Source organism: Artemia franciscana, chromosome 7 (genome assembly GCF_032884065.1).
Source record: "Artemia franciscana chromosome 7, ASM3288406v1, whole genome shotgun sequence".
In the NCBI taxonomy this organism is placed as follows: Eukaryota; Metazoa; Arthropoda; class Branchiopoda; order Anostraca; family Artemiidae; genus Artemia; species Artemia franciscana.
The window spans coordinates 45555339-45582505 of NC_088869.1; the positions used below are offsets into that span (position 1 = coordinate 45555339).

The window sequence follows — 27167 nt, forward strand, 5'->3', positions numbered from 1 at the left end:
ATAAATAATTGAAACTACTAAAAATACTTTAGCGTACAGAGCAAGGTATTGTGGAGTAGACGAACTCCTTATATACGTAATATTTTACGTTCATTTTAAGTTTTAATGTTACTCATTACTTCCTGGTGAAAAAATCTTTTATTTATTTTCTCGTTGTTTTTTTAAATAATGCTAGAAAATCCTGCCCCCCCCCCCCTTCATGGAAGTTCTCTTCCCTCATGATAAATTCCTCCATGGAAAGATCCTCCCACGTAGCCCCCGACCCGCTCCCACCCCAATGAGAAAAGTCCCCCTGAAAACGTCTGTACACTTTATAATAACCATTACTCTAAGTAAACAGTTGTCAAAGTTTATAACTTGCAGCCCCTTTCTGGGGACTTTTGGAGATTAAGTCGTTCCCAAAGACATAGTTATTAGGTTTTCGACTAAGCTGAACTGAATGGTTATCTCAAAATTCTGATGGTGTGACTTTGGGGAAAAATGTGCGTTGGAGGGGGTAGGTGCCTCCAATTTTTTTGGTCGCTTAAAAAGGGCACTAGAATTTTTAATTTCCGTTAGAATGAACCCTCTCGCAACATTCCAGGACCACTAGATTGATACAATCACCCCTGGGAAAAAAACAAAACAAATTAACGCGCATCCGTGATCTGTTTTGTAAAAAAATGCAAAATTCCACATTTTTTTTTAGATGGGAGCTTGAAACTTTTACAGTAGGGTTCTCTGATACGCTGAATCTGATGGTGTGATTTTTGTTAGGGTTCTATGACTTTTCGGGGGTGTTTGCCCCATTTTCTAAAATAAGGCAAATTTTCAAATTATCAAACAGTTCGTGGTAACGAACTGTAGTAAGGAGCGACCCGGCTCAATAGTAAACGAAACTCTAAAAAAAGGAATTTCGATGCTAAAAGATATATCAAAAGAATCAGATTTTTATGCTGATTTTAAATATATAAGTTTTATCAAATTTAGTCTTTGTCATCAAAAGTTACGAGCCTGAGAAAATTTGCCTTATTTTAGAAAATAGGGGGAAACACCCCCTAAAAGTCATCGAATCATAAAGAAAATCATACCATCGCATTCAGCGTATCAGAGAACCCTATAGAAAAAATTTCAAGGTCCAATCTAAAAAAATGTGGGATTTCGTATTTTTTGCCAGAAGATTAATCACGGGTGCCTGTTTATTTGTTTGTTTGTTTTTTGTTTTTGTTTTTTTTTCAGGGGTCATCGTATCGACCAAGTGGTCCTAGAGTGTTGCAAGAGGGCTCATTCTAACGGAAATGAAAAGTTCTAGTGCCCTTTTTAAGTGACCGAAAAAATTGGAGGGCACCTAGGCCCCCTCCCACGCTCATTTTTTCCCAAAGTCAACGGATCAAAATTTTGAGATAGCCATTTTGTTCCGCATAGTCGAAAACCATAATAACTATGTCTTTGGGGATGACTTACCACCAACAGTCCCTGGGGGAGGGGCTGCAAGTTACTAACTTTGACCAATGTTTACATACAGTAATGGTTATTGGGAAGTGTACCGACGTTTTCAGGTTTTTTTTTTGTTTGGGTGTGGGGTTCAGGGGAGGGAGCTATATGGGAGGATCTTTCCTTGGAGGAATATTTCATGGGGGAAGAGAAATTCAATGAAAAGGGCGTAGGATTTTCTAGCATTACTATTAAAAAAAAAAACAATGAAAATATAAACATGAAAAAGTTTTTTCAATTGAAAGTAAGGAGAAGCATTAAAACTTAAAACGAACAGAGATTATTACGCATAAAAATACTTGAGCATAAAGAGCGAGGTATTTAGAAGGAGATTCGCTCTTTATGCTAAATTATTTTTAGTAATTTCAACTATTTATTCTACGGCCTTTCTGATTCAGGGGTTATTCTTAAAGAATTGGGACAAAACTTAAGATTTAGTGTGAAGAGCGAGGTATTAACGAGGGGACAAACACCCTCATATATATAATCAAAAATATAAGAATATAAGTTTGTTACGTAAGTTAATTCTTAAGTTACGTATATTTTTTACTAATAAAACGTTCGTTAAAAATTAAAAGTTCTAGTTGTCTTTATAAGTAACCGAAAAATTGGGGGGCAACTAGGCCTCCTTCCCCACCCCTTATTTCTCAAAATCGTCTGATCAAAACTAAGAGAAAGCCATTTAGCCAAAAAAAGAATTAATAGCAAATTTCATTTTAATAATTTATGTACGGAGAGCCAAAATCAGACATGCATTAATTCAAAAACTTTCAGAAATTAAATAAAAAAACAAGTTTTTTGAAATGAAAGTAAGGAGCGACATTAAAACTTAAAACGAACAGAAATTACTCCTTATATGAAAGGGGCTTTTCCTCCTCGACAACCCGCTCCTTGCGCTAAAGTTTGATTCTTTCTCGCAACTCTACTTTTTTAAACAATAAAAAACTTTAGCGTAAAGAGCGGGGTGTCGACAGAGATTATTACGCATATGAGGGGTTCTAAAAATACTTTAGCATAAAGAGCGAGGTATTTAGAAGGAGATAAATACTTCGCTCTTTATGCTAAATTATTTTTATTAATTTCAACTGTTTATTCTAAACTTACTATTTATTCAAAACTTAAGATTTAGTGTGAAGAGCGAGGCATTAATGAGGGGACAAACCCCTCATATATATAATCAAAAATATAAGAATATAAAAGTTTGTTACGTAAGTTAAATCTTAAGTTACGTACATTTTTTACTAATAAAAACGTTCGTTAAAAATTAAACGTTCTAGTTGCCTTTATAAGTAATCGAAAAATTGGAGGGCAACTAGGCCTCCTTCCCCACCCCTTATTTCTCAAAATCGTCTTATCAAAACTAAGAGAAAGCCATTTAGCCAAAAAAAAGAATTAATATGCACATTTCATTTTAATAATTTATGTACGGAGAGTCAAAATCAGACATGCATTAATTCAAAAACTTTTAGAAATTAAATAAAAAAAACAAGTTTTTTGAAATGAAAGTAAGGAGCGACATTAGAACTTAAAACGAACAGAAATTACTCCTTATATGAAAGGGGCTTTTCCTCCTCGACACCCCGCTCCTTGCGCTAAAGTTTGATTCTTTCTCGCAACTCTACTTTTTAAAACAATAAAAAAAATTAGCGTAAAGAGCGGGGTGTCGAGGAGGAAAAGCCCCTTTCATATAAGGAGTAATTTCTGTTCGTTTTAAGTTCTAATGTCGCTCCTTACTTTCATTTCAAAAAACTTGTTTTTTTATTTAATAGTAAAAAGAAACGATTTTTACACTACGATTATAAAATCTCGAGCTCGAAATTTTAAAGTAGATGTAATGCATTTATCATGGATGTTACCAATATTACATTTCAATTTACCCATCGCGACTCAACTAGAAGCTGGTTTGACGAGGAAGGCGGAACAATGAAAAGCTGGATTAGGAAAGAGCAGCTCATCAAACAGTTCGTGGTAACGAACTTTAGTAAGGAGCGACCCGGCTCAATAGTAAACGAAACTCTAAAAAACGGAATTTTCATGCTAAGAGATACATCAAAAGAATTGGATTTTCATGCTGATTTAAATATATAAGTTTCATCAAATTTAGTCTTTGTCATCATAAGCTACGAGCCTGAAAAAATTTGCCTCATTTTGGAAAATAGGGGAAGACACCCCCTAAAAGTCATAGGATCTTAACAAACTTATCACACCATTGCATTCAGCGTATCAGAGAACCCTATAGCAAAAATTTCAAGCTCATATCTACAAAAATGTGGAATTTCGTATTTTTTGCCAGAAGACAGATGACGGGTGCGTGTTTATTTGTTGTTGTTTTTTTCCAGGGGTCATCGTATCGACCACGTGGTCCTAGAATGTCACAAGAGGGCTCATTCTAACGGAAATTAAAAGTTCTAGTTGCCTTTTTAAGTAACCGAAAAATTGGAGGGCAACAGGGCTCCTTCCCCACCCCTTATTTCTCAAAATCGTCTGATCAAAACTAAGAGAAAGCCGTTTAGCCAAAAAAAGAATTAATATTTAAATTTCATTTTAATAATTTATGTGCGGAGAGCCAAAATCAAACATGTATTAATTCAAAAACGTTCAGAAATTAAATAAAAACTAGTTTTTTTAACTGAAAGTAAGGAGCGACATTAAAACTTAAAACGAACAGAAATTACTCCGTATATGAAATGGATTGTCCCCTCCGCAATCCCTTGCTCTTTACGCTAAAGTTTGACTCTTTGCCACAGTTCTACTTTTTAAAACAATTAAAAACTTTAGCGTAAAGAGCGAGGGATTGCGGAGGGGATAACCCATTTCATATACGGAGTAATTTCTGTTCGTTTTAAGTTTTAATGTCGCTCCTTAATTTCAGTTAAAAAAAACTAGTATTTTTATTTAATTTCAATTAAGATTGGAAGTGGGCAATACCTATAAAAGTTATAATAAAACAGATAAATAATTAACATGGAGGGTAATCACTGAACGCTATTTTTGCTACAGAAATCTGAAAAAGATCACAGTTATACGCAAGACAATGTTGTTTTTCACTATATGAACACTGATAAAATTGAAGTGAGAGTAAATGGATATAAATATCCACAAGAAGACTTAAAATTTGATTTCAGTAATGCTAATGAAGACTATTCTAACGCTTATCAACGATTTTTACAGTTATGATATAAACACAAAAATGTTGATAGTGGAACAATTGTAAGTTACAATGATTTTAAAACAATATATCCTTTATTTTGTTTTGATGTTTCAAAGCATGAATCGAATATTTATCGAGCTGGATCACCTGCTGATGTAGAAATTAGATTTCTGTAAGGTCAAGTACCTGCTAATCCATATAAAATTTACTGCGTTATATTTTCATAAAGAGAAGCAATCATAGAGGTCAAAAATTACATGAAGGTATGATTTTAAAGATTAATAAAGATAATATAAGTTATTTAGATATTGATATCGAACTATCCACTAAATATTAAATTATTACATTTTATCGGTAGAATAGGAAAAATGAAATATAATTAAACTCTTATGTCACAAATTAATCAAATTCTTATTTCACAAGACCTGTTTTGATCTTAAGGCTCATGATGGAAAAAGTAAAAATGTTTGAAATCTTCATTTAAAAAGGTGTAAACTCAATTAAAAAAGGGGTAAATTGATGGGCTGATCTAGGCGGGGTCTAGAACCCGTGTTCACATAGTGGAAATTATAAAAAATAGACCATATTTGATTTCAAAGGACCTCTTTTCATTTTGAATGTAGGGATGGAAAATGTTCTAAATGTGAAATAATTGATGATAGAATGATGTAAAATTGACAGAAAATAATGTAAATTGATGGAGTGATCTAGTGAGGCAGAATCGGCAATTACTATACTACTAGTACTATTCCATTCTACCTATTAAAATTCTTGAACTGTATTTATATTTCTTCATTTACTTCATACATAGTATATGCTGGTAAAAAGACCGCTTTTGCTGCAATTCCTCTCGGTAGTAGTCCAATTTCAAGTCTCACCTTGGACACCTTTTATTATTTCAATGTTTTATAACCAACGTTGAATATAGAAATTACTAGAACTGTTTTGAGATTGAAGAATTTTTCGTCATCAGGCCCGGATAGAATTCCTATTAAAGTAACCAAGTCCATACTGCCTTCCATTATTTTTCTCTTAACGAAACTTGTTAACTTCGCCTTTTATCACGTTATTTTCCCCAATACTCTCAAACGTGCTCGAATTAGAATACTTTTCTAGGGTGAGCCATGAAATGATCCGTATAACTATCTACCGAGATCTCTGTTGTCAGTGTTCAGCAGAATTTTCATTTTGGCGATGGTTACTCGCCCTAATAATTTTTAACATCTAAGGATTTTGTCATAATTATCAATTTGGTTTAGACAAATCATTCAACTGAGGATGTTTGTGTTTTGGTTTTTTTTTTTTTTTTTTCAGTAACTAATTCTCGCTCTTCCCTACACTCTCTTCTGATTTCAACTGCTCTATGCTTGAATGTTTGTAAAGCTTTTGATTCGTTAAACTAATGCATTATTTAAATTACCTAATTTTTGCAATAAGAAAGGAAAATTCCTTGTTTTGTTGTGTATGTCGTTGTACGTGTTTTGATTCCCATTACCATGGCTTATCTTATTTAGATTCTTTTGCTGCTTTTGCCAAGGTTCTGGTACCCTTGTTACTTCTGGGAGAATAGAGACTGGGACTAGTACAAAGATAGTGGGTTTGTTCGAGAGAGTTTTAATTTATTTTGTTACTAACTGTATGTTCCTCGAAATGGCCTAAATGTTTCCAGATCTACTTTTTTAATTTCTTTAGAAAAATGTTTTTCTCTCCAAGTTCCGCCAATTACAAGTTTTGCAGCAAAGTTTTATTTTCTGACTCGGTGAGACTCGAAGTAGAATTTGCGGAATATTGGTAAGAAAAGAGAAGGATCTTCACGCAAAGATGCGTAAACATTCATTTTAGTAAAAGTAAACGTAAAATACAAAGCAATTGTAAGGGTTGAATTGGCTTTGTGGTTGTAATACGGAGAGTCGTTTACTTAACTATGCTTCTTTCTTGTTATTTTCTATTATTGTTAACATGATTTATTTGTAGAAGTGCTAGATTTGGTTGTAATTTTGTCGGGAAAATTTTGTCTTCTTCACTTGAATCCTGAAACTCTCTTTTTAGATTACTAGATGTCCAATTTGTCGAGGCACTCTATCCGAAAGTAGAAATTTAGCTGTGGAAAGTGTACTTTCTGTGCTTCGAAACTCGGATAATCGTAAGAAAACCCAAATTCAAACAGAGCCAAGCCCTGTATTGCCACCCAATGACTCTTTAGGTAAGCATTGACTGTTGTGTAAATATTTAGTTTTAGGTTTTGTCGCTAACTTGCAAAGTTTTTGTTCAGGGTAGTTAAGCTGTTCAGAAACTGATCTATAGTCTAAATTAGGGTTTGGAAAGTGTTTCAAGCTTTTACCTCCCATCTTTTTCTACAGGGTGGGTTTCAAAATTTTGTGAGATACTATATCTATTTTTAGTTATGAATGAGTATTCTTTATTACCCATCTATAAACAAAAAAAAAGAAAACGATGGAGTACAATAAAAGAAAGGAAAACAAAACAAACATTTCATAAAGATGTACACAAATTACTAGTAATAGTGAATCTAAAACAGTTCGCCCTTCCACGGGTGAGAAGAGGACTCGTTACTCAGTTTCTGAAACTGTTCATCTCCGGCCTGAACCGGTCCAACCACACCAAAACTGTAAACGATGTACCTATTCTTGAGCCACCGACGGGCCTGAAGCAAAAACTTTGCGTACTGAAAATAGTACTTTTAACCCTCGCCTATCAGATTCAGTAAAAATGTCCCAAAATGGGATCAAATGTAGAATATGCGGGAGAGCCACACCATTATATATTCGAGAAAGGTCTTTCTGTTCCAGATTAAGCTGCGATATAATCACACTAGCATAAGCAGTTCTATGTTTCCGTTCAGCATTCCAAAGCAAAAGCTTCTGAGTATTCTTAATCAAAGACCCAGTTCGGACACCTAAATATGTTAGTAAGGTGGTGGATGCCACCTCACTATCACCTAGACAGACACTATTGGACAAACAACTACCTTGTAAATGAAAGAAGAGGATTTGGAACTTCATAGCATTCATACTTAGTCCTATTCGTAGATATCTATCAGATAGGTTATTGAAATTCCGTTGAAGGTTCGCTATTAACCAGCACGGATTTAACATATCGTACGCATAACAAAGCACTGATGTTTTCATCCCTTTTGACATGCTACTAATAGGTAGGCCAATCTGCGCAGGAAGAGACACGTTGTTGTAGATAATCGGTGATGTGATGACTCCTTGCTGTATTCTTACGAATACAGGGAGCTCACAATGTGAAAGTACATTTCCTGTTTTCAAACGAACTTTTAGTTGCCTGTACATATAATTTAATGGGAAAATTACATCAAAACTAACACCACGGCTATGCAACTCCAACATGGCCTGTGAGTGAATAAGGGAACCAAAAGCATTCATAACTGCGTATACACTTAGAACCAGAGTGCTCCCAGATGCTTCTGTATCTCTGAGTATATTACAGAGACATCTAATGTGATTTTTTGCCAAGTTTTTAGTAGATTGCTTTACTTATCAAACAGTTCGTGGTAACGAACTGTAGTAAGGAGCGACCCGGCTCAATAGTAACCAAAACTCTAAAAAATGGAATTTTGATACCAATAGCTACATCAAAAGAATCGCATTTTAATGCTGGTTTTAAATATATAAGTTTAGTCTTACCCATCAAAAGTTACGAGCCTGAGAAAATTTGCGTTATTTTAGAAAATAGGGGGAAACGCCCCCTAAAAGTCATAGAATCTTAACGAAAATCACACCATCAGATTCAGCGTATCAGAGAACCCTGCTGTAGAAGTTTCGAGCTCCTATCTACAAAAATGTGGAATTTTGCATTTTTTGCCAGAAGGCAGATCACGGATGCGTGTTTATTTGTTTTTTTGTTGTTTTTTTTTTCCCCAGGGGTGATCGTATCGACCCAGTTGTCCTAGAATGTTGCAAGAGGGCTCATTCTAACGGAAATGAAAAGTTCTAGTGCCCTTTTTAAGTGACCAAAAAAATTGGAGGGCACCTAGGCCCCCTCCCACGCTAATTATTTTCCCAAAGTCAATGGATAAAAATTCTGAGATAGCCATTTTATTCAGCGTAGTCGAAAAACCTTATAACTATGTCTTTGGGGACGACTTACTCCCCCACAGTCCCCGTGGGAGGGGCAACAAGTTACAAACTTTGACCTGTGCTTACATATAGTAATGGTTATTGGGAAGTATACAGGCGTTTTCAGGAGGATTTTTTTGGTTTGGGGGAGGGGTTGAGAAGAGGGGGATATGCTGGGGGAACTTTCCTTCGAGAATTTGTAATGGGAGAAGAAAATTTCCATGAAGGGAGAGCAGGATTTACTAGCATTATTTAAAAAAAAAAACAATTAAAAAATAAAAGTGAAAAAGCTTTTTCAGCTGGAAGTAAGGAACAGCAATAAAACTTAAAACAAACAGAAATTATTACCCATATGAGGGGCTCACCTCCTTCTAATACCTCGCTCTTTACGCTAAATTATTTTCGGTAATTTCAACTACTTATTCTACGGCTTTTGTGATTCAGGGGGTCATTCTTAATGAATTGGGATAAAATTTAAGCTTTAGTGTAAAGAGCGAGGTACTGACGATGGGGCGAATCCCCTCATATATGTAATAAAAACATGAGAATACAAAAGTTCTTTACGTAAGCTAATTTATAAGTTACGTAAATCTTTTACCAATAAAAAGATTCGTAAAAAATTAAAAGTTCTAGTTGCCTTTTTAATTAACCAAAAAATCGGGGGGCAACTAGGCTTCGTCTCCAGCTCTTTTTTTTCTCAAAATCATTCGATCAAAATTATGAGAAAGCCATTGAGCCAAAAAAAAAATATGCAAATTTCGTTTTGATTATTCCTCTGCGGAGAGCCAAAATCAAAACATGCATTGATTCAAAAACGTTCAGAAATTAAATAAAAAAAACAAGTTTTTTCAACTGAAAGTAAGGAGTGACATCAAAACTTAAAACGCACAGAAATTACTTCGTATATGAAAGAGGCTGCTTCCTCATCAACGCCCCGCTCTTTACGCTAAAGTTTTTTACTGTTTTAGAAAGAAGAATTGAGAGAAAGAGTCAAACTTTAGCGTAAAGAGCGGGGCGTTGATGAGGAATTAGCCTCTTTCATATACGAAGTAATTTCTGTGCGTTTTAAGTTTTGATGTCACTCCTTACTTTCAGTTGAAAAAACTTGTTTTTTTTATTTAATTTAATGTAAGCATTGCAAGGTATGATCTGATCTGGATTCTCTGCTCAACTTGATTTTTCGTCAAACCTTAGCAAGAAAGGGTGTGGTATTTTTCGAATTTGGAACTCATGACTGACCTAAATCTAGGCTGTTTACTTCACTGACCTACGAATGAGGTGAACATACCACTCGATGCCTTTTTTAGTCTCTTTCCGAATATAAAACTCGTTTTACTCGAAATTCAGTTTTAAGCCCTTATATAAGATGATGCCTTTTTCTTTTATTTTTCGCTTTACAAAAGGGTTAAAAACAAAAAGAAATAATTATACGCAGAATAATTATAGTTGACACATTTCGACTCTAGCTCCACTATATTTACCTTCCCACGCCTCCCTCACGAGCAAGCATATCGCCAAAATTATTTATTTCCCACGTATTCTCTGGTTCTCGATTTAATCAAAGTCGCTTGTATTTACTGTTAAACCGGTTTAAACAAGAGTGATGCTAACAGATGAAAGTAAACACAGTAATTATCAGTATAATCCTAGGACATATGCTCCATATAAGAAAACGTTAAGAAAACCGTTCTTACTTCATAATATGCAGAATAATCGTAGTTAACACATTTTGCACTAGGTGAACCTTTATCTTTGCTCCTTTCATTGTTGTACAATATTTTAACAAATAGCTGAAAAATAAGCATGGATTCGACAAGTATTTTTTCCGTTTTCAAATACAAATTAAACGCCATCAGTGCCATCTAATTGTTTCTCATATCACATTTAAATAGAAAAATAGGGAGAAATTGTGTTAGGTTTGATTAGGCTAGGCTAGGCGAAATGCTAGTTGGGTGTTTGTTTGAGCACCTTTTTCAAGAGAATGGACACAAAACATTTTGAAATTTGGTAGAAAAATGGAAATTCAAGGAAAGAAGGGAACATAAAGGTTCTCTCCATGCAAAATATGTGAACTTTGGTTGTTCCGCATATTATGAAGTAAGAATTGTTTTTTTGGCATGTTTCCTTATTTGGAGCTTATTTCCTTGGATTAACCTAATTCTCGACAAATTTATTAAATTTTTATTTGATTGATGTGTTTTATCAGTTTGTAGATATACTCGCATAGGTCTGTCCTTTGTGGGCTGAAACAACTTTCCCGGGATGAGTGGGGCTCAGATTTCTTATGAAGCATAATACTTGGGCAAAATGATGCCAGGGGCCGTCATACTGCATCCATTTATGCTGGTACTTGCAGGAAAGGGGGAGGGGGTCAAAAGGTTTTCCAAGCAGGACAAAATCTTTACACCGGGAAAATTTATATTGTTTATAGGAAAGAAAAGGAATGGTTCCCCTCTCCCGCTTTTAATTACGCTAGTGGTATTGGGTCAATTGATACTAGCGGAGGTCCCTCGCATCTGAGATTACAACGCTCCTGGAAACATTGCATTTTTTTGTCAAAGAATATTGTACCATGACAGCCTCATGCTGTAAATATCGTATGTGAGTTTCTTGTGGAAATGCATGTGTTTTCCAAGTTTTATTTTGTCGATGATACAACACAATGGTTCCGAGTGGCCAGTACCCATACCGTATCTGGATGTTATTATCTGAGTTGCCGGTGAAAATACGTTTGTTTGGCAAGAATGAAAAGTAATTCAAGGTATTACCACCACTTGAAGTGAGTTTTAATTGAGAAAATGTCAAATAAAAGAAGTTTTGATATGGATTTTAATGTACAAGGGGTTCACAATCTATGTATTTTTAAAAATATGCTTAGTGAATGGGGACTGTTTTTCATAGAATTTTGTTTGGTACCCAGTACACTGATTCTTTTGATTGGTCAATGTCAGTTGTTCCGGTTCCAAAATTGCAATGACTTCATGCGGCCAGGTGTACTTTCTAAAGTGTATTGGTCCTGAGCACACTGGTTTCTATTACCAGACTTGTGTATGAGTTTGTGTCCCCTTGTTCCCCTCCAGGCGAATTTCTCCCTTCCAGGGTCCAAAGTATCGTCCCTCCCCCTCCCAATATTTTGGAACATGTAGTGTTTATTTCTTAACTTAGAAAACAATTTTGTACTGAGTTTTTCGAAGTTGGATTTATTTAACATGGAATTTTTTCTGGAACTTGTTTTCAAACACTATTAATTGCGCACTGGAAGAATGTCCGCTTATATCCTATTTAACAACATAAAGTGAAGATAGAATGTTTCAAGAAAGTGTGCTTACATGATAGTGTTTTTGTATAATTGAATGTAGACAAATATTTGAACTACGAAACAAGTACTAGCGGTGACACTATTGGGAACAAATGCTTGCATTGTCAGGACAGTGAGAAATAAAATTTCGTTTGAGAACCAAAAAATTCAACTCTTATGATGGTGGATGTGCGAGAGTGAGATATTCAGAGATGATATCAATCAAAGAGAATGCAAACATAAAAATAATAGATGATGATTAGGGAGAATTTGTTGTTAGTGCTTGTGGTATCACGCTACCCAGGGATTAGCAGTCAACGGAAGGTAAAAAGAAGATAGGCGTACTGCTGCATCAATGCCAATTCAACGAAAAGTAAAGAAGCGGTGGACGTTAATAGTATCATTTGTAGCTTATCAACAATTATCACCATGGAATAGAATAATACTAATGATGAAATTTGTGATGAGCTTGTAGGTGAAACCACGTTAAAAGTTTTGTACGCCATGATGAATTATTTTTTGGAACGGATTCGAAACACTCAAATTTTTTATGATGATATTAATAACATGTATCATTTTATATGCCATTGTTTCAACAAAATCATATCATTGAATTAAATTTTCATGTCTTTTTTTAGGGTACGCTAGCAATTCCATCATTTATAAAGTTTACTCAAAATTCAGAAATGCAAGAACAGGAATTTTCAGACATTAACACTACTATGAAGCTCGCAGGGGGTGTACTAGAGTCTGAAATAGATGAATAAGGTTTATACCAAATTCTGAGAGAGATGACAGGATTCTTTTTAAAGTTTGAGACATATGAAGTGGGAATTCATCAAGATTCAGAGACATGTAGGTGGAAACTTTTCAAAAGTTTGAGGCATAATATTTTCCCAGAGAAGAGGAAAGAAATTACACATTTATTCTGAATTTTCCATAGAAGAAAAAAAGTTAAACTTCTTCTCTGATATTTTCCAAAGAAGAGAAAAATGATATACTTGTATCCTGATTTTCCTGCAAACAGAGAAAAAAAACTTCAACTCTGAATTTTTTCCAAAGCAGAGCACAAAGTTTTATTTTTGGTCTAGATTTTTCAACGAAGAGAAAAAGTTCAGCGTCTGTTCTGGATCTTCCTGAAGAAAAGAAAAAGTTACACTTCTGTTTGAAATCTTTTCAATAAACAACGAAGTTCAACTTCTGTTCTAAATTTTCCCATCTGTACTGCAATAGTCACCATCAGCTCCTTTTGCTATGCCTTGAGGTCTGTTTCCGGGAATTTCTAGTTACCATTCCGACAGCACACAGTGATTTGACATAGTTACCGTGCAGTTTTCAATGATATGTAATAATGGATCCCATTACACCTCAGCCATCTTGTATAACAGGTGGATTTCTCTAACAGGTAGTCAAAGAAAAAAACAGTTGCTGTGCCATTGTCACTTTTGATTCAGGGGAATTCCTTGGTACCATTCCGATAACTCATTGTTTCCCAGAATTTCATGCTTTGTTTCTGAGATTTTTTTGGCCTGGAGATTGTCAATGTCGTTGTATTACACGACTGATATAGACGTTTCACATCGAGTGAAAGTCACCATATGATCTTGTTTTTATGTCTAGAGATAATTATTTTCGACAATTTTTTGCATCATTCTGATGACAGCCCTATCGCATTGACATACACGCTAAGCATTTTGTCGATGAAACAACAGAATTAGTCTGAGCAGAACCTTGACCATCTGTAGAACTTTATTATTATTAGTTGGAAAGTGATTGAATTGTCAACATGTCTAGCAAAAGAACTTTTAATAAGGATTCTAATATACGAAGAAGTTCAACTTCTGCTCTTTATTTTTCCAATGAAGAGAAAAAATTCACACTTCTGTTCTGAGTTTATTTAAAGAAGAGGAATAAGTCATGCTACAGTTCCGAATTTTCCTTAAGAAGAAAATAAAATCAACTTCTGCTCCTAATTTTCCTTTAAAAGAGAAAAAGGTTACACCTCTGTTTTGGATTTCTCCATGGAAGAGAAAAATGTTAGACTTATGTTCTCATTTCCCCCAAAACAGTGAAAAAAAATCAAGTTCTGTTCTGAATTTTTCCATAGAAGAAAAAAACTACATTTCAAATCTAAATTTTCCCGAAGAAGAGAAAAAACAGTTCAACTTTTCTTATGAATTTTCTCTAAAGTAGAGAAAAAAGTTCAAATTCGGTTCAGAATTTTTCCAAAGAAGAGAAAAAGTTACACTTTTGTTTTGATTTTCCCAAAAAAGTGAAGAAAAAATCAAGTATTTTTTTTCCTCCAAAGAGAGAAAAAAGTCCAAGTTGTTCTGATTTTTTTCCATAGAAGAAAAAAAGTTTCTCTTCATTTCTGAATTTTCCAAAGAAGAGAAAATAAGTTCAACCTCTGTTCTGAATTTGTTTTAAAGAAGAGAAAATAGTTCAAATTTAGTTCTGATTACCCACAAAACAGTGGAAAAAAGATGAAGTTCTGTTCTGAATTTTTCCACAGAAAAGAAAAAACTACACTTCATTTTTAAATTTTTCCCAAAGAAGAAGAAAAAAGTTGCACTTTCTTTCTGGATTTCTCCATCGGTTGTGGAAAATTTTCCTTCTGGTCTTGTTGCTATGCCATTGTGATCTTTTTTTCAGGGGAATTTCTTGGCACCATTCTTACAAGTCTGTCTTTCCGAGAATGTTATGCTTTTTTATCCTAGAATTTTTGGGTCTGGGGCAACTCAGTGTCGTCTGTATTACACGACTGCTATACGACTATTCAATTCTGAATTTTCTCAAAGAAGAGAAATGTTCAACTTTTGTTCTGTATTTATTCAAAATACATTTTATTTTGAACCCAAAAAAAACAGTTTCAGATTTTTTTTTTTTTTGTGACATCAATTTCTTCGTTCACGTCCCTACTGCCGTCATATATTAATTGACGGTCGTAGATGGTGCGCGCACAGGCTTACCGAGCCCAAACGAACCTAAACGGTGCCTTCTATGACTTAAAACTAATAGATGATGGCAGTAGGGACGGGAGCGAAGTAATTAATGTGATGAACCAAAAAAAATCCCAAACTGCTTGTTAGATTAAAAATCCAACGTATTTTGAATAAATGCTGAGCAGAATTTGAACATTTCTCTTCTTTGGGGAAATCTAAAATTTAATTGTGGCTTTTTGTCTTCATTGGAAAAATTCCATGTAAAATTTGAAGTTTTTGAAATATTAGAATTATTATCAAAAATTCTTTTGCTTGACGATTCAAATCCAGGATAGAAGTATAACTTTTTTCTTTTCTTTTGAAAAATTCAGAAATTAAGTTCAACTTCTTAGTGGCGTTTCCCCGTAAGACAAGCCAAAAGTCCACCCAGCTTCAAATGGGTACCTAGAGAAATCTAGGGAAAAGCACGGGAAAGCGTCGGATGGCTTGCCCCCAACCACGCATTGCACCCCGGCCGAGGGCTGAGAATCAGGAGATCGGCACCTGCGCTACGCGAACCCTAATCGGTTTGCATGCGAAAGTTTGCTTTTTTGTTTGCTTCTTTCTACTATGGAAAAATTCAGAACAGAACTTGCACTTTTTCCTCTCTCTTTGGAGGAAAATCAGAATAGAATTGTAACTTTTTTCTCATCTTTGGGGAAATTTTCAAAATTGAAGTTGAACTTTTTTTCTTCTTTAGAAAATTCTTAACAGAAGTTGAACTTTCTTCTCTTCTTCGAGAAAATTCAGAACTGTAGCATGACTTATTTCTCTTGTAAGGATAAATTCAGAACGGAAGTTTGAGTTTTTTCTCCTTTTTCGAAAATTCAGATAAAAAATTAACATCTTGGTATATTACAATCCATGTCGAAAGTTCTTTTTTGAACATGTTGATAATTCAATCACGGTTCAATAATAATAATTAAGTTCTCCAGATGGTCAGGGCTCTGCTCATATTCATTGTTTTTTGTCTTCAACAAAACGCTTAGCAGGCATGTCACTGGAATAGGGCTATCACCGGAATGATGACAAAAACTTCCGAAAACGACTATCTCAAGACATAGCACCAAGACCAGATGGAGACTTTCACTCCCTGTGAAGTGTCTATAGAAGTTGTGCAATACAGACGACACTGAGTGGCATCAGGCCAAGAAATTCTAGGAAACAAAGTATGAAATTCCCGAAAACATAGAGTTGTCGGAATGGTGCCGAGAAATTTCCCCGAAATAAAGATCACAATGGCCTAATGCCATTAGGCCAAGACCAGATTGTGATTTCTTTTTGTTTCCAGATGGGAAACAGAACTAGATCTTTTTTCATCGTTGTGGGTGAAACTAGATTTGAAATTTTTCTCTTCTTTAGAAAAAAATTCAGGACAGAAGATGAACGTTTTTCTCTTCTGTGGAAAAATTCAAAACAGAACTTTAACTGTTCTTATCAATAATTGTTTTGCTGAAGATCACAACGGCCCAGCAACAAGACCAGATTGTGAATTTTGCAGTACAGATGTGGAAACCAGAACAGAAGTGAAGAGAAACTTTTTAGTGTGAACAGAACAGAACTTTTTTCATTCCTTTTCGGGAAAATTCAGAATTGAAATATATTTTTGTTCTCTTCTATGGAAAAATCCCAGAAAAGAACTTGATCTTTTTTTCACTGTTTTGGCGAAAACAAGAACTGAAGTGTAACTTTTTTCTCTTCTTTGGAAAAATCCAGAACCTAATTCGAACTTTTTTCTATTCTTCGGAAAAAAACTCTTCTTTAGGAAAATTCAGAATAAATGTTGAGCTTTTTTCTCTTATTTTGAAGAATCTAGAACAAAAGTGTAACTTTTTCTTCTGTTACACTCCAAAAGTTTAATATGTTGACAATTCAATCACGGTTGAATTTATAATAATAAAGTTCTCCAGATGGTCAGGGCTCTGCTCGGATTCATTGTGTTGTTTCGTCGTCAAAATGCTTAGCAGCCTTGTCAATGCGATAGGGCTGCCGTCGAAATGATGTCAAAAATGTCTGGAAACGACTATCTCAAGATATAACAGCAAGACCAGGTGGTGACTTTCACTCCTTGGGAAATTTCAGTCGCAGTTGTGTAATATAGACGACACTGAGTGGCACCAGGCTAAGAAAATCTCGGAAACAAAGCATGAAATTCTTGGAAACAAAGAGTTATCGGAATGTTGCCAAGAAATTCCCCTGGAACATTTATCACAATGGCATAGCTACTTTTCTTTATATGTCCACCAGTTATAGAAAACCCATTATCTGTTCAGATGGCCAGGGTCTTATGGGATCCATTATTACATTTCATTGAAAACTGCCTAGTAACCATTTCAAATCACTGTATGTGTATTCCGAATGGTGCCAAGCAATTTCCGGAAACAAAGATCTACAGGCATAGAAACAAGACCAGATGGTGACTTTTGCAGTACAGAAGGGAAAATTAAGAACAGAAATGCAGCTTTTCTTCTCTTATTTGGAAAAACTCAGAACTGAATTGTAGCTTTTTTTCTTCTATAAAAAAATTCAGAACAGAAGTTGAACTTTATTCTCGTCTTTGAAAAGATTCAGAACAGAATTGTAACATTTTCTCTTCTTTAAGAAAATTTAGATCAAACATTGAACTTTTTCCTCGTCTTTTGAAAAATCTAGAACAGAAGTCTTACTTTTTTCTCTTCTTTGGAAGAACTCAGAATTCAAGTCTAACTTTTCTTTCTTTGTTTGGATTAAAATCAGAAACAAAGGTTAATTTTTTTTTTTTTTTTCTTTGGGAAAATATTATGTATCGAATTTTTGAAATATTCGCACCCACCCGTCTCTGAATCTTCATAAATTCCCACTTCGTGTGTCTCTAACTCTAAAAAGCCTCCGGTTCATCTCTCAGATTTTGGTAAAAACCTTATCTACCTATTTCACACTCTATCACATCCCCTTTGAACCTGGTAGTAGTGCCTATGTCTGAAAATTCCTCTTTTGCATTTCTAACTTTTGAATAAACATTTGAAATGAGGGACTTGCCAACGTTCCCTTAAGAATAATGGTAACATAACAAAGTGATTCGATGAAATATTCTTATTGAAATAATGGCATGTACAACATTCGTGTTATTAATGCCATCATAAAAAATTTGAATCTTTCGAATCCGTTCCAAACAATAATTCTTCATGTTTCATCTTGACTTGGCACTAAAATCATTTCGGAGTCACACACACCTTTTAACATGGTTTCACCTACAAGCTCATCACATATATCATCATTGCTATTATTGTGTTCAATAATGATACATGTCGGTAAACTACCAATGATACTAACGTTCACCAATGTTTTGCTTTTGTTTTAATGGTCTGTATTTTCTCTGTTGATGTTATATTCCAATGCCCTTTTTATTTTGTCTGGAAATTATTTGTTTATTACCAAATTCTTTTTACACAGGTAACAGTTCTGGCACGTAGGAAAAATTTGATTTGTGACATTGGTGCAGCAGTACGCCTGTCTTCTTTTCATCTTCTGTTGAATGGTAATACCCGAAAGCTGGTGATTTGGCTGATCACTGGGTAACGTGTTACCACAAGCACTAACAAGAAGTTGCCCCTCGTGATCAACTATTATTCTTATATTTGCATTCTTTTTAGTGAGTGTCATTTCTGGAGATCTCACTCTCAGATATCCACCTTCATGAGAGTTGAATTTTTGGTACTCAAACGAAATTTCAATTCTCACTGCCCTGACAATGCACGCATTTGTTCCCAATAGTATCACACTAGTACTTGGTATCGTAGTTCAAATATTTGTCTTTGTCAATGTTCAATGCTGCCATAACGCTATCATGTACGCACAGTTTCTTCAAGTATTTCATCTTCAATTCTGTTTTTAAAATGATGTAAGTATTTATCCCTCCAGTTTATAATTTATGCTCTTCGATAACGTACAATAAACCAACTAGTGTCGAAGACCAACTAGAGAGTACCACGGGGGTGGCCGCATTAAAAAAAAAAAAATCTAAAAACCATGATCACCAAGAATTCAAGACATAAAAAAAATCGTGGAAAAATTTCTAAGTTAAAAAAACTTCTTACGTTAAAAAAATCTAAGTTCAAAAAATATTAAAAAAAAAATCAAGTTCCTGAAAAAAAATTTCTATGGTCCTGAAAAAAATCCTAATCAAAATAAAATTCCAAGTCCCAAAAAAATAATTCCAAGTTCAAAAAAAGAGTTGTTGGGCCAATTCTGGGGAGGGTATTGGAGCTCCTGGAGAGGACTTGGGGCCCTAGAGCTGTACATGGGGACCCAAACTCATATACTTACGCCCAGTAACGGAAAACCAGCGTGCTCGGGACCAATACATTACAGAAAGGATACCTGACGAAAAATTACAATTTTTCGGACCAGAACAAGCGTCATTGACCAATTAAAAGAATCAGTGTGCTCGGTACCAAACTAAATTGTATGAAAAATACTTCCCATCCACTAAGCATTTGTTCAAAAAATACATGGATTATGAAACCCTTCCATATTAATAACCATATTAAAATTTATTTTATTTGACATCTTCTCATTTCAAATTCACTTGAAGTAATGGAAATAAATTGAAATAGTTTTCATTGCATTTTCACCAGAAACTTGGGATAATAACATCCAGATGCGGCATGGGTACGGGCTTCTCGGATTCATTATGTTGGTTCATTGACAGAATAAGCTTGGCAAGCAAATGCATTTTCACTCAAAACTCAGATACGATATTTACAGCACGAGGTTATCATGGTACAATGTTTTTTGCCAAAAGAATGCAATGTTTCTAGGTTGCGTTGTTCTCTAAATGTGAGAGATTGGTAACGTCTTTAAAGCGCTCTGTTAGTAGCAAGTGAGGGAGTATAGAAAGTGCTCTGTTAGAACCAGTTGTTTACGTTTATATGTATATAAGCATAACGTTAATCGCAAGACCGAATATTTTGCAAAAGAAATATAAGAGGAAAAAAATAAAAGGAAAGTGAATACATAATTTAGATGTAAACTTCTATTATTATCTATTAAGTTCTAGAATCCTGTTATTATCTGGAAAGGGTGGGGGTGCCCCCAAAAAGTTTTTATGTCCCAAGTTTTTGAACTTGACATGAAAGACACCTCAGATGAATTGAATGAATATTCAGGTGACTGTAGATTTAACCCCTGACTCTTTAGGTAATGACGTCCAAATGGACCTTAAATTAGAAGTAGTGTTTTTGTAAATTTTGTGTTTTTTTATTGGGTCTTGAACTTTAGCCTCAGCATGTCTTTTTTCATTATGAAAGAGTTATCGCACACAAAACTTATTTTTCTTTAAACAATTTATATAGTCCTGTTTTTTGATTTTAAAAGGTATGGTAGGTATTGATGACTTATCCATGTCAAAAACCAAAGCCCGATCATCATCGCTATCATATTAAATTTGTTTGGCTCGTTTTACCTCGGCTTTTCTTTCGTCAGAATGAAATATATATCGCTGAACCTTTGTTTTTTTTTTACAAAGGGATGGTAGGCATTGGTTACCTAATTTTTGTCAAAATCCCATACCCAATTGTCATCGCAATCATTTTCAATTTTGACACGTTTTAATTGACTTTCTCACATGCTCGGTGTCGCATGTCTTCTAGCCACGTGTTTCTTTGCTCTTCATTCTTATTTTTGACATGCCGCTGCTGTTCTTTTAATCGCGTGTTTCTTTGCTGTTCATGTCGATTTTTGAGTCGCTCACATACTCGTTGTAGCATGTCTTTAACCGCGTTTGTCTTTGCTCTTCATTTGATTTTTGACACACCGCCGCTTTTTTTCTAACTGCTTCTGTCTTTTTTCTTCATTTTCATTTTTGACTCTCCCACATGCTCGGTGTCGTATGTCTTCTAACCGCAGGTGTCTGCTCTTCATTTCCATTTTTATTTCATTTCATTTTCGAATTGTCGTTTTCGTATATCCTCTAACCGCCTGTATCTTTGCTCTTCATTTTGATTTTTAACACGTTTTTGGATTTTCATTACTTCAGACAATTTAGCAATGGTCCTTGCTTTAGCTACCTGTATTTGTGTTGTCGCTTTCCGACAACACAATTGATGGTGCAAATTTCCGTCTTTTTGGCCTTCCAACAGATATTATATTATATAAATAACTTATGCATTGGAAGCTCAACAATCCTATTTATACTATGCATGACTATGCATCGTATGAGAAAATGCTTATATGATGTCGAAAGAAATTTTATCTGATGTACAAGCATAGTACATGAGGTCCTTTGCAAAAACCAAAATTAAGGCTCTTAACGAATTTTTCTCAGACTTCTGACCTATCTAGATCGTTTTTTTATGCCAGAATATCTGAGGATAGCAACTTTACCGGATATTGAGCTATTTTCAAGAAAAAGTAAATATGTAATATATATATATATATATATATATATATATATATATATATATATATATATATATATATATATATATATATATATATATATATATATATATATATATATATATATATATATATATATATGTATATATATATATATATATATATATATATATATATATATATATATATATATATATATATATATATATATATATAGTCTCTCTTTTTTTAAGCAATATTTTTTCCAAGAGATCCTGTGGTGTTGAAAGCAAGAAAAAGCCCATGTAATTAAGAAATTTGTTGTTTTTTTAAACAGACAGTTGTGACTATGATGTAGCTAGAGCAGAACCGAAATTCGCAGTTACAATCAGTGAACCAGCTGAAATTAACGAATCTTTAAAGAGGGGATGATTATTTAATGCAACTGAAGCTTTAAGCGTCGTTCAAATCTAGCTCTTTTTTTATTTATATTTTGACCCCCCCCCCCAAATTTGAAAACGAATCGAAATAAAATGAGCATATCAAATCACCCAGTTTGTTAATGAGCGGATCTAAGTGTGACAGAACAAATGGGAACCAAATGAACATTTCAATATATGTAAACCACAAAATTTGCAAACAGATGGCAATCGTGTCAAATCGCCTAATTTGCAACTGAGCGGAACTTGTGTGACAGAACTACCAAATCCACTGAATTTGGGAACGAATGAGATTTAACTATACATGTGAATATCTAATCTAAAAAATGGATGTAACCAGTACAGTATACGGTAACTACCGAATCCAAAAAAAAATAAAGAAATTGGATGGTGAGTAGGAACGAAATATAGACCTTAATCATGCCCAATAAGTATAACGTAATGTTTGCCTTTGGTGACAACTTTACAGAAAGCCATAAAAGTTTAGAGGGTGGTTTCTCTTCTTTTTTGGATTCTCTTCGGAATGGTTGTGGCAATATCAGCCTCGTTCTACTTTCTGCATTTGTTGGCTACCACGATTTGTGATTTTTCATTTGTTAAAAAAAAAATTCCTTGGATCTTTTAATTACAAAATTAAAAAATAAAGCACTTTAATATTTATTTCGTCCGAGCGCTTCTTTGCTTAGTGAAGGATGAAAACTGGCATTTTCTCTTTCTTTCTTTTTTTCAGCCGTTGACACGTACTGTTTTCTTTTTTTTCTCACTGTTTCTTTTGCTTCTTCGTTCTATTGGCCTTTCTACGATAAATAAAGTCAACAAAATGAATTAAAAAAGGCTTGTTCGATCTCAGCCACTGAGCAATGAAGAAAACAAATTTATGGGTTTTAGATAGGATTGGGCTGTGCAAAAAAATTCTTTTCCTTTTCAGCCATAACTGATAATGCAAGACATGTAATCCTTGGTGTCATAAATAGTTCTAAGTCTAAGTTTCAGAAGGTGGAGACGTTAAGATATAATAAATCCATTTTAAAGATCAGATGTTTTAATTTCCTCTCTGTGCTTGTAAAATTGATATTAGAAGAGGAGGATTCTCACCCCTATGTGTAGATATGTTTTTTCCTATAATGTTTGCTCGACAAGGCTAAGCTCACTTTCTTAAAAAATGGGCGATGTATTTATGTTTTAATTCACAAGAAAAAAAGAACTCATTACAATGCTATCAAACCTAGTCAATAGCTCGTAATAGCTATTCTTTGCTTAAACTCCACATTTACCGGTTCGTTGCCACTAAAATTCCATCATGTGTTTCCACTTTAATCCACTTTTGAGTTCTAAAGGCATGAAAAAACTTTTAATCCTTTCATGTTTGATGCCTTAAACAGTTAAACACTCCGGATTCCAGTTTTCTGCTTTTTTTATATATTGTAATTTAGTTGTCATGCCTCATTTTCGCAAATTTTGGTGTGTGTACATCTTGTTGTTGTCTATAGCTTGGTTTTTCTTTCGATTTTTTTACTCTACTGGTAACGCTAATTACTTTCTCTCATATCACATTCAGTCTTAAAAATGGTATTTTACTTTAGGCTCCATTACCAAAGATGAATTAGCCACCATAGTCTCAGATTGTGTAAGAAAGGAAGTTGACTCGTCTCTTAGCAATCTGAAAGAAGAAGTGACCTGTCTAGAAAGTAAGCTATGTGACTCATTTTCAAGGTTAGAACAGAAAATTGGAAACCTTGTAAAAACTCATGAACAAAGTAATAAAGTTTCTTCAATGATATCGTCAAAAGTGACTGCACAAGGGCAGCTGATTGCAAGTGCTATTGGAGATATGTCCTCTGCTATATGCTCCCAGTTTTCAAAAGAAAGGGATATAATTGAGATTATTAGTCCTCAAATGGAAAAGGCTAATAAGAAACATAATGGAAATTTTGTTAAAGTTGAAAAAGATATGAAAATTCTAAATCAGCAAGTGTCCTTAATTGTTGCGATGTTGAGTGATTCTAAAACAAAATTGAATAATCTTGGGCTTGAAATTAAGGTAGAGGAAGCAGTTATCCCCAATGGTCACCAAGAAAATTGTGATGACATTGTTAAAGGAGAAAATATAAATGGATATGTTGTGCAGGTTGAGAATAAAGAAGAAGAAAAAGTAGTCTTAGTTTCCCATAAAGAAAACTTACTTGGCCTCAATAATGAACAAGTTGTCAAACAAGAAGCTCTAAGTGGCTCTGATTCTGAAGAGGAATCAGAAGAAGAAGAAGAATCAGTCACGTTTCAGGGCTATAGAAAGTTTTTTCCCGAGTATATTTTGCCGGAGACCCCTAAGTCTTCTCGTGATCTTTCTGAGCCTCTTCAGGAACAGCTTGAAAAAATATCTTTAAAGAAAGTAAATAGTGATTTTGAGTCCGAGCCAACTTCGCGGGATCATCTCCATACAGTTCTAAGTAAAATCGTAAGCAATCTTTCTAAGGCAATTGAAAGCAGGGATTCATCAGATGATAAGCAAAACAAAAGAGATGAGAATGTTGCAGCAGAAACAAATGATGATGATGAATGCAACGAAATTGAAAATGATTCCGGCACACCAGAGCCTTTGGAACATGCTGATTGTGTTACTGCTAAAAATGCATCAAGGGAAAATACTCAGCCTCCCGACGGTTCCTACAAGGATGTTGTAACTGCCCTTATACGTGCTGCCTTAAATGATCAACCAGGACCATCTGGCTATAGTACGTCGCTTCCTGAAGAACTACCTTGTCCACTACATTACAAAGGAAACTGTGTGGTTTATTCCACAAAACTACGAGATCATTTGGATCATATTGGAAATTTTACTCCACGGTCCACTCAACACGGACGTTTTGTATATACCTCATATAGCTTAACAACTCGTGATAATGTTTTAATTGTTGAAAACCTTGGTCGATGGTTTCAGATTGCCTACAATCAGATTCTTAGAGATGATAATGAACTGTTGGCTTTTTTGCAAGTGCGGCTTGTTTCTGACAAACCTGATGACGAATACGCATTTTACGTTGACATCAGTTTATTAAATACGGAAAGAAATGGATATTATGGTAGCATACAATATAAGGTAGTGCCTTTCTGTAATCAAGCTTTGCCTCATCATTTGAGTAATAAAGAGTATTTGTTTCATCTGAGAAATGATGATCTCGACGTGTATAGGTTTCGTGGAGGTATTCTTCATTTTCAAATTGACTTTCTTGCTGTTGAGAAGGAACAATGTGATGAAGATTGATTTGTTTTTTCTTTTGTTTATACAATTCTGTAACGTCTATGATTTATATGTCATTGTCTTATATTCTTTCAAAGAACCGTTTGAATCTGTACATGATTGGGTCTAAACATACGTTTTTTGAGAGGTTTTATGCCACCCTCATCGCCCCGAAACGATATTTTAATCTCCATTTAAGGATGGGACCCATGCTTCTATGCACAAGCTAATGCTTATTCAGTTATCTGCAAAGGGGATAATAAAACTGAGAATACTCTCTAAAGTTTGTGATCTGCTGCGAAATCTATTGAAAACATGGATTTCACTGTAGAGGAGAGGGCAGAACAAATTCCTGGGATCCTTGTTTGTTGTGAAATACTCTCTCCTAACTAGTCTTGTTTTTACGTATTTGTTAAAAATACAATATTAATTCCTGAGGGTTGTAGTGTTTGGGCTTTGTTTATTCTTAACTGAGCTAGAGGCGCATCACGACTGAGAGCCAAGCGATTTTCGAGCGCAAATACAGAAAAACGAGTCGTACTTTTTTCTTTCTTTATTTTGTGAAGCTGTAATTAAAAGGAAATAAGGTAATGAAAAGCAAGTAGCACCGAGAGCGTAGAGTACCATGGTACAATGGTACTCTACGCTCACGGTGCTCCTTGCTTTTCATTGCCTTATTTTTCTTTGGTACAAACTAGTATCCTGTTTGTCAAAAAAATTATTAAAAGGCTTTTGGCAAATATACAAATGTAGGAGTAACTGAAATTCGTAGCAAATTAGTGGTTTTACATATACCTTTCCATAGATGCTATTTTATACTTGATATTGCTACCGATCTTTCAGGAAAAGCAGAAAACTAGAGAATTGTTTCTAGAATTTAATATGATGACACAGAAAATGTACGGTAAATAAAATGTTATTGTTTATCAACGCCTCTTCAAAGATATTAATTAAAAAAAATAAAACATGTAATTAGTTATGATTTTTTATTTTCACTGGTATATTTTTGTTGAATCTTCTAACGTTATTGTCTGTCTTTTTAATAACGCCGGCTCAGTGTGGCGCACTTCATTACTTGGAATAGATTGTTGCATATAAGGAGAAGTCTTTTAAGACTTTTTTAACTTTTGGTTAACATTAAAATTAAGCCCTTATGCGACAATATATGTCATGACTTTATTTTTACTAATTCTTAACTCTCCTCTTTTTTTTTAGATGTAGATTAACGGTCTATAAATTGGATTTGTATAAATAAGACGTAATTTAACTAGTCGCGAAATTTGACTGCATTGTATTTTTTTGTGGATCTTACTTAGCCTAGTTTTTAGATACTAGCCAATTTTAGCTATTACCTTTTATGAATGAATAAAATGTTTACCTGAATAGTCGCGTCTATGGTATTGTGTTTATGAAGATGACCGATCTACGGTTTTACTTTTAGACACCAAAACAGCGCTTATAATCACTGCAGGACTATTCATTGATAATCCAGTGCCAAGTTGATGGCTGCCGTTGTGCTGACTGGATGCGATGAACCAACTGACCAGTCATGGTACTCCAATATAAAGCTTAAAATTTGTATTATACAGGTCCTTCGTATAGTTGCCTATGTAGTCTCCGAATTCAGTCTGAATAACATTTCCTTCGTCCCTTCCATGCATGCTGAAAATTGTCCAGATAAGCTAATAGGTTGTGGGGCTAAGTTCTTCAGCACGGTTATCCTTTTCAAGTTTGAAAATGAGGTCTTGATTGATAAATTTTTTTAAAAGTTGTTGCATCTTCTCAAATCAAAATTTGAGCAATTGCTTCACAGTAAATATTTTGATTTTGTTTTCACTTCGTGACTAAATGATCCAGTTGTTTACTTGTTACTACTACTACCACCAACGACTCACTGCATCACCAAGCCGCCTGAGGCCAACACAGCTACACACTCTCCTCCTCCATCCCAATATATTCACAGCCTCCGTCTTTACACCCTCCCAGGAAGTCCCCATTTTCTTTAAATCTTGCTTTATGACTTACTCCCACCCCAACCGCAGACGACCTACTTTCTGCCTAGCCCTATACGGTTGGCCAAAAAGGACAATCTTCGGAAACCTGTCATCCTTCATCCGCAGAACGTG

The 27167-nt window shown here is 34.6% G+C and overlaps 1 protein-coding gene across 1 annotated transcript in view; it reads left to right on the plus strand.

Moving 5' to 3' along the window:
* LOC136029362 (breast cancer type 1 susceptibility protein homolog) overlaps positions 1–26426 on the plus strand; it is a 43101-nt gene extending 16675 nt beyond the window's left edge. The window contains exons 3-4 of the mRNA XM_065707674.1: positions 6674–6827; positions 23387–26426. Coding sequence (XP_065563746.1) covers positions 6674–6827; positions 23387–25065 — 1833 coding nt within the window. The 3' untranslated portion in view covers positions 25066–26426. The remainder of the gene's footprint in view (positions 1–6673; positions 6828–23386) is intronic.
* Positions 26427–27167: the final 741 nt, after the last annotated feature.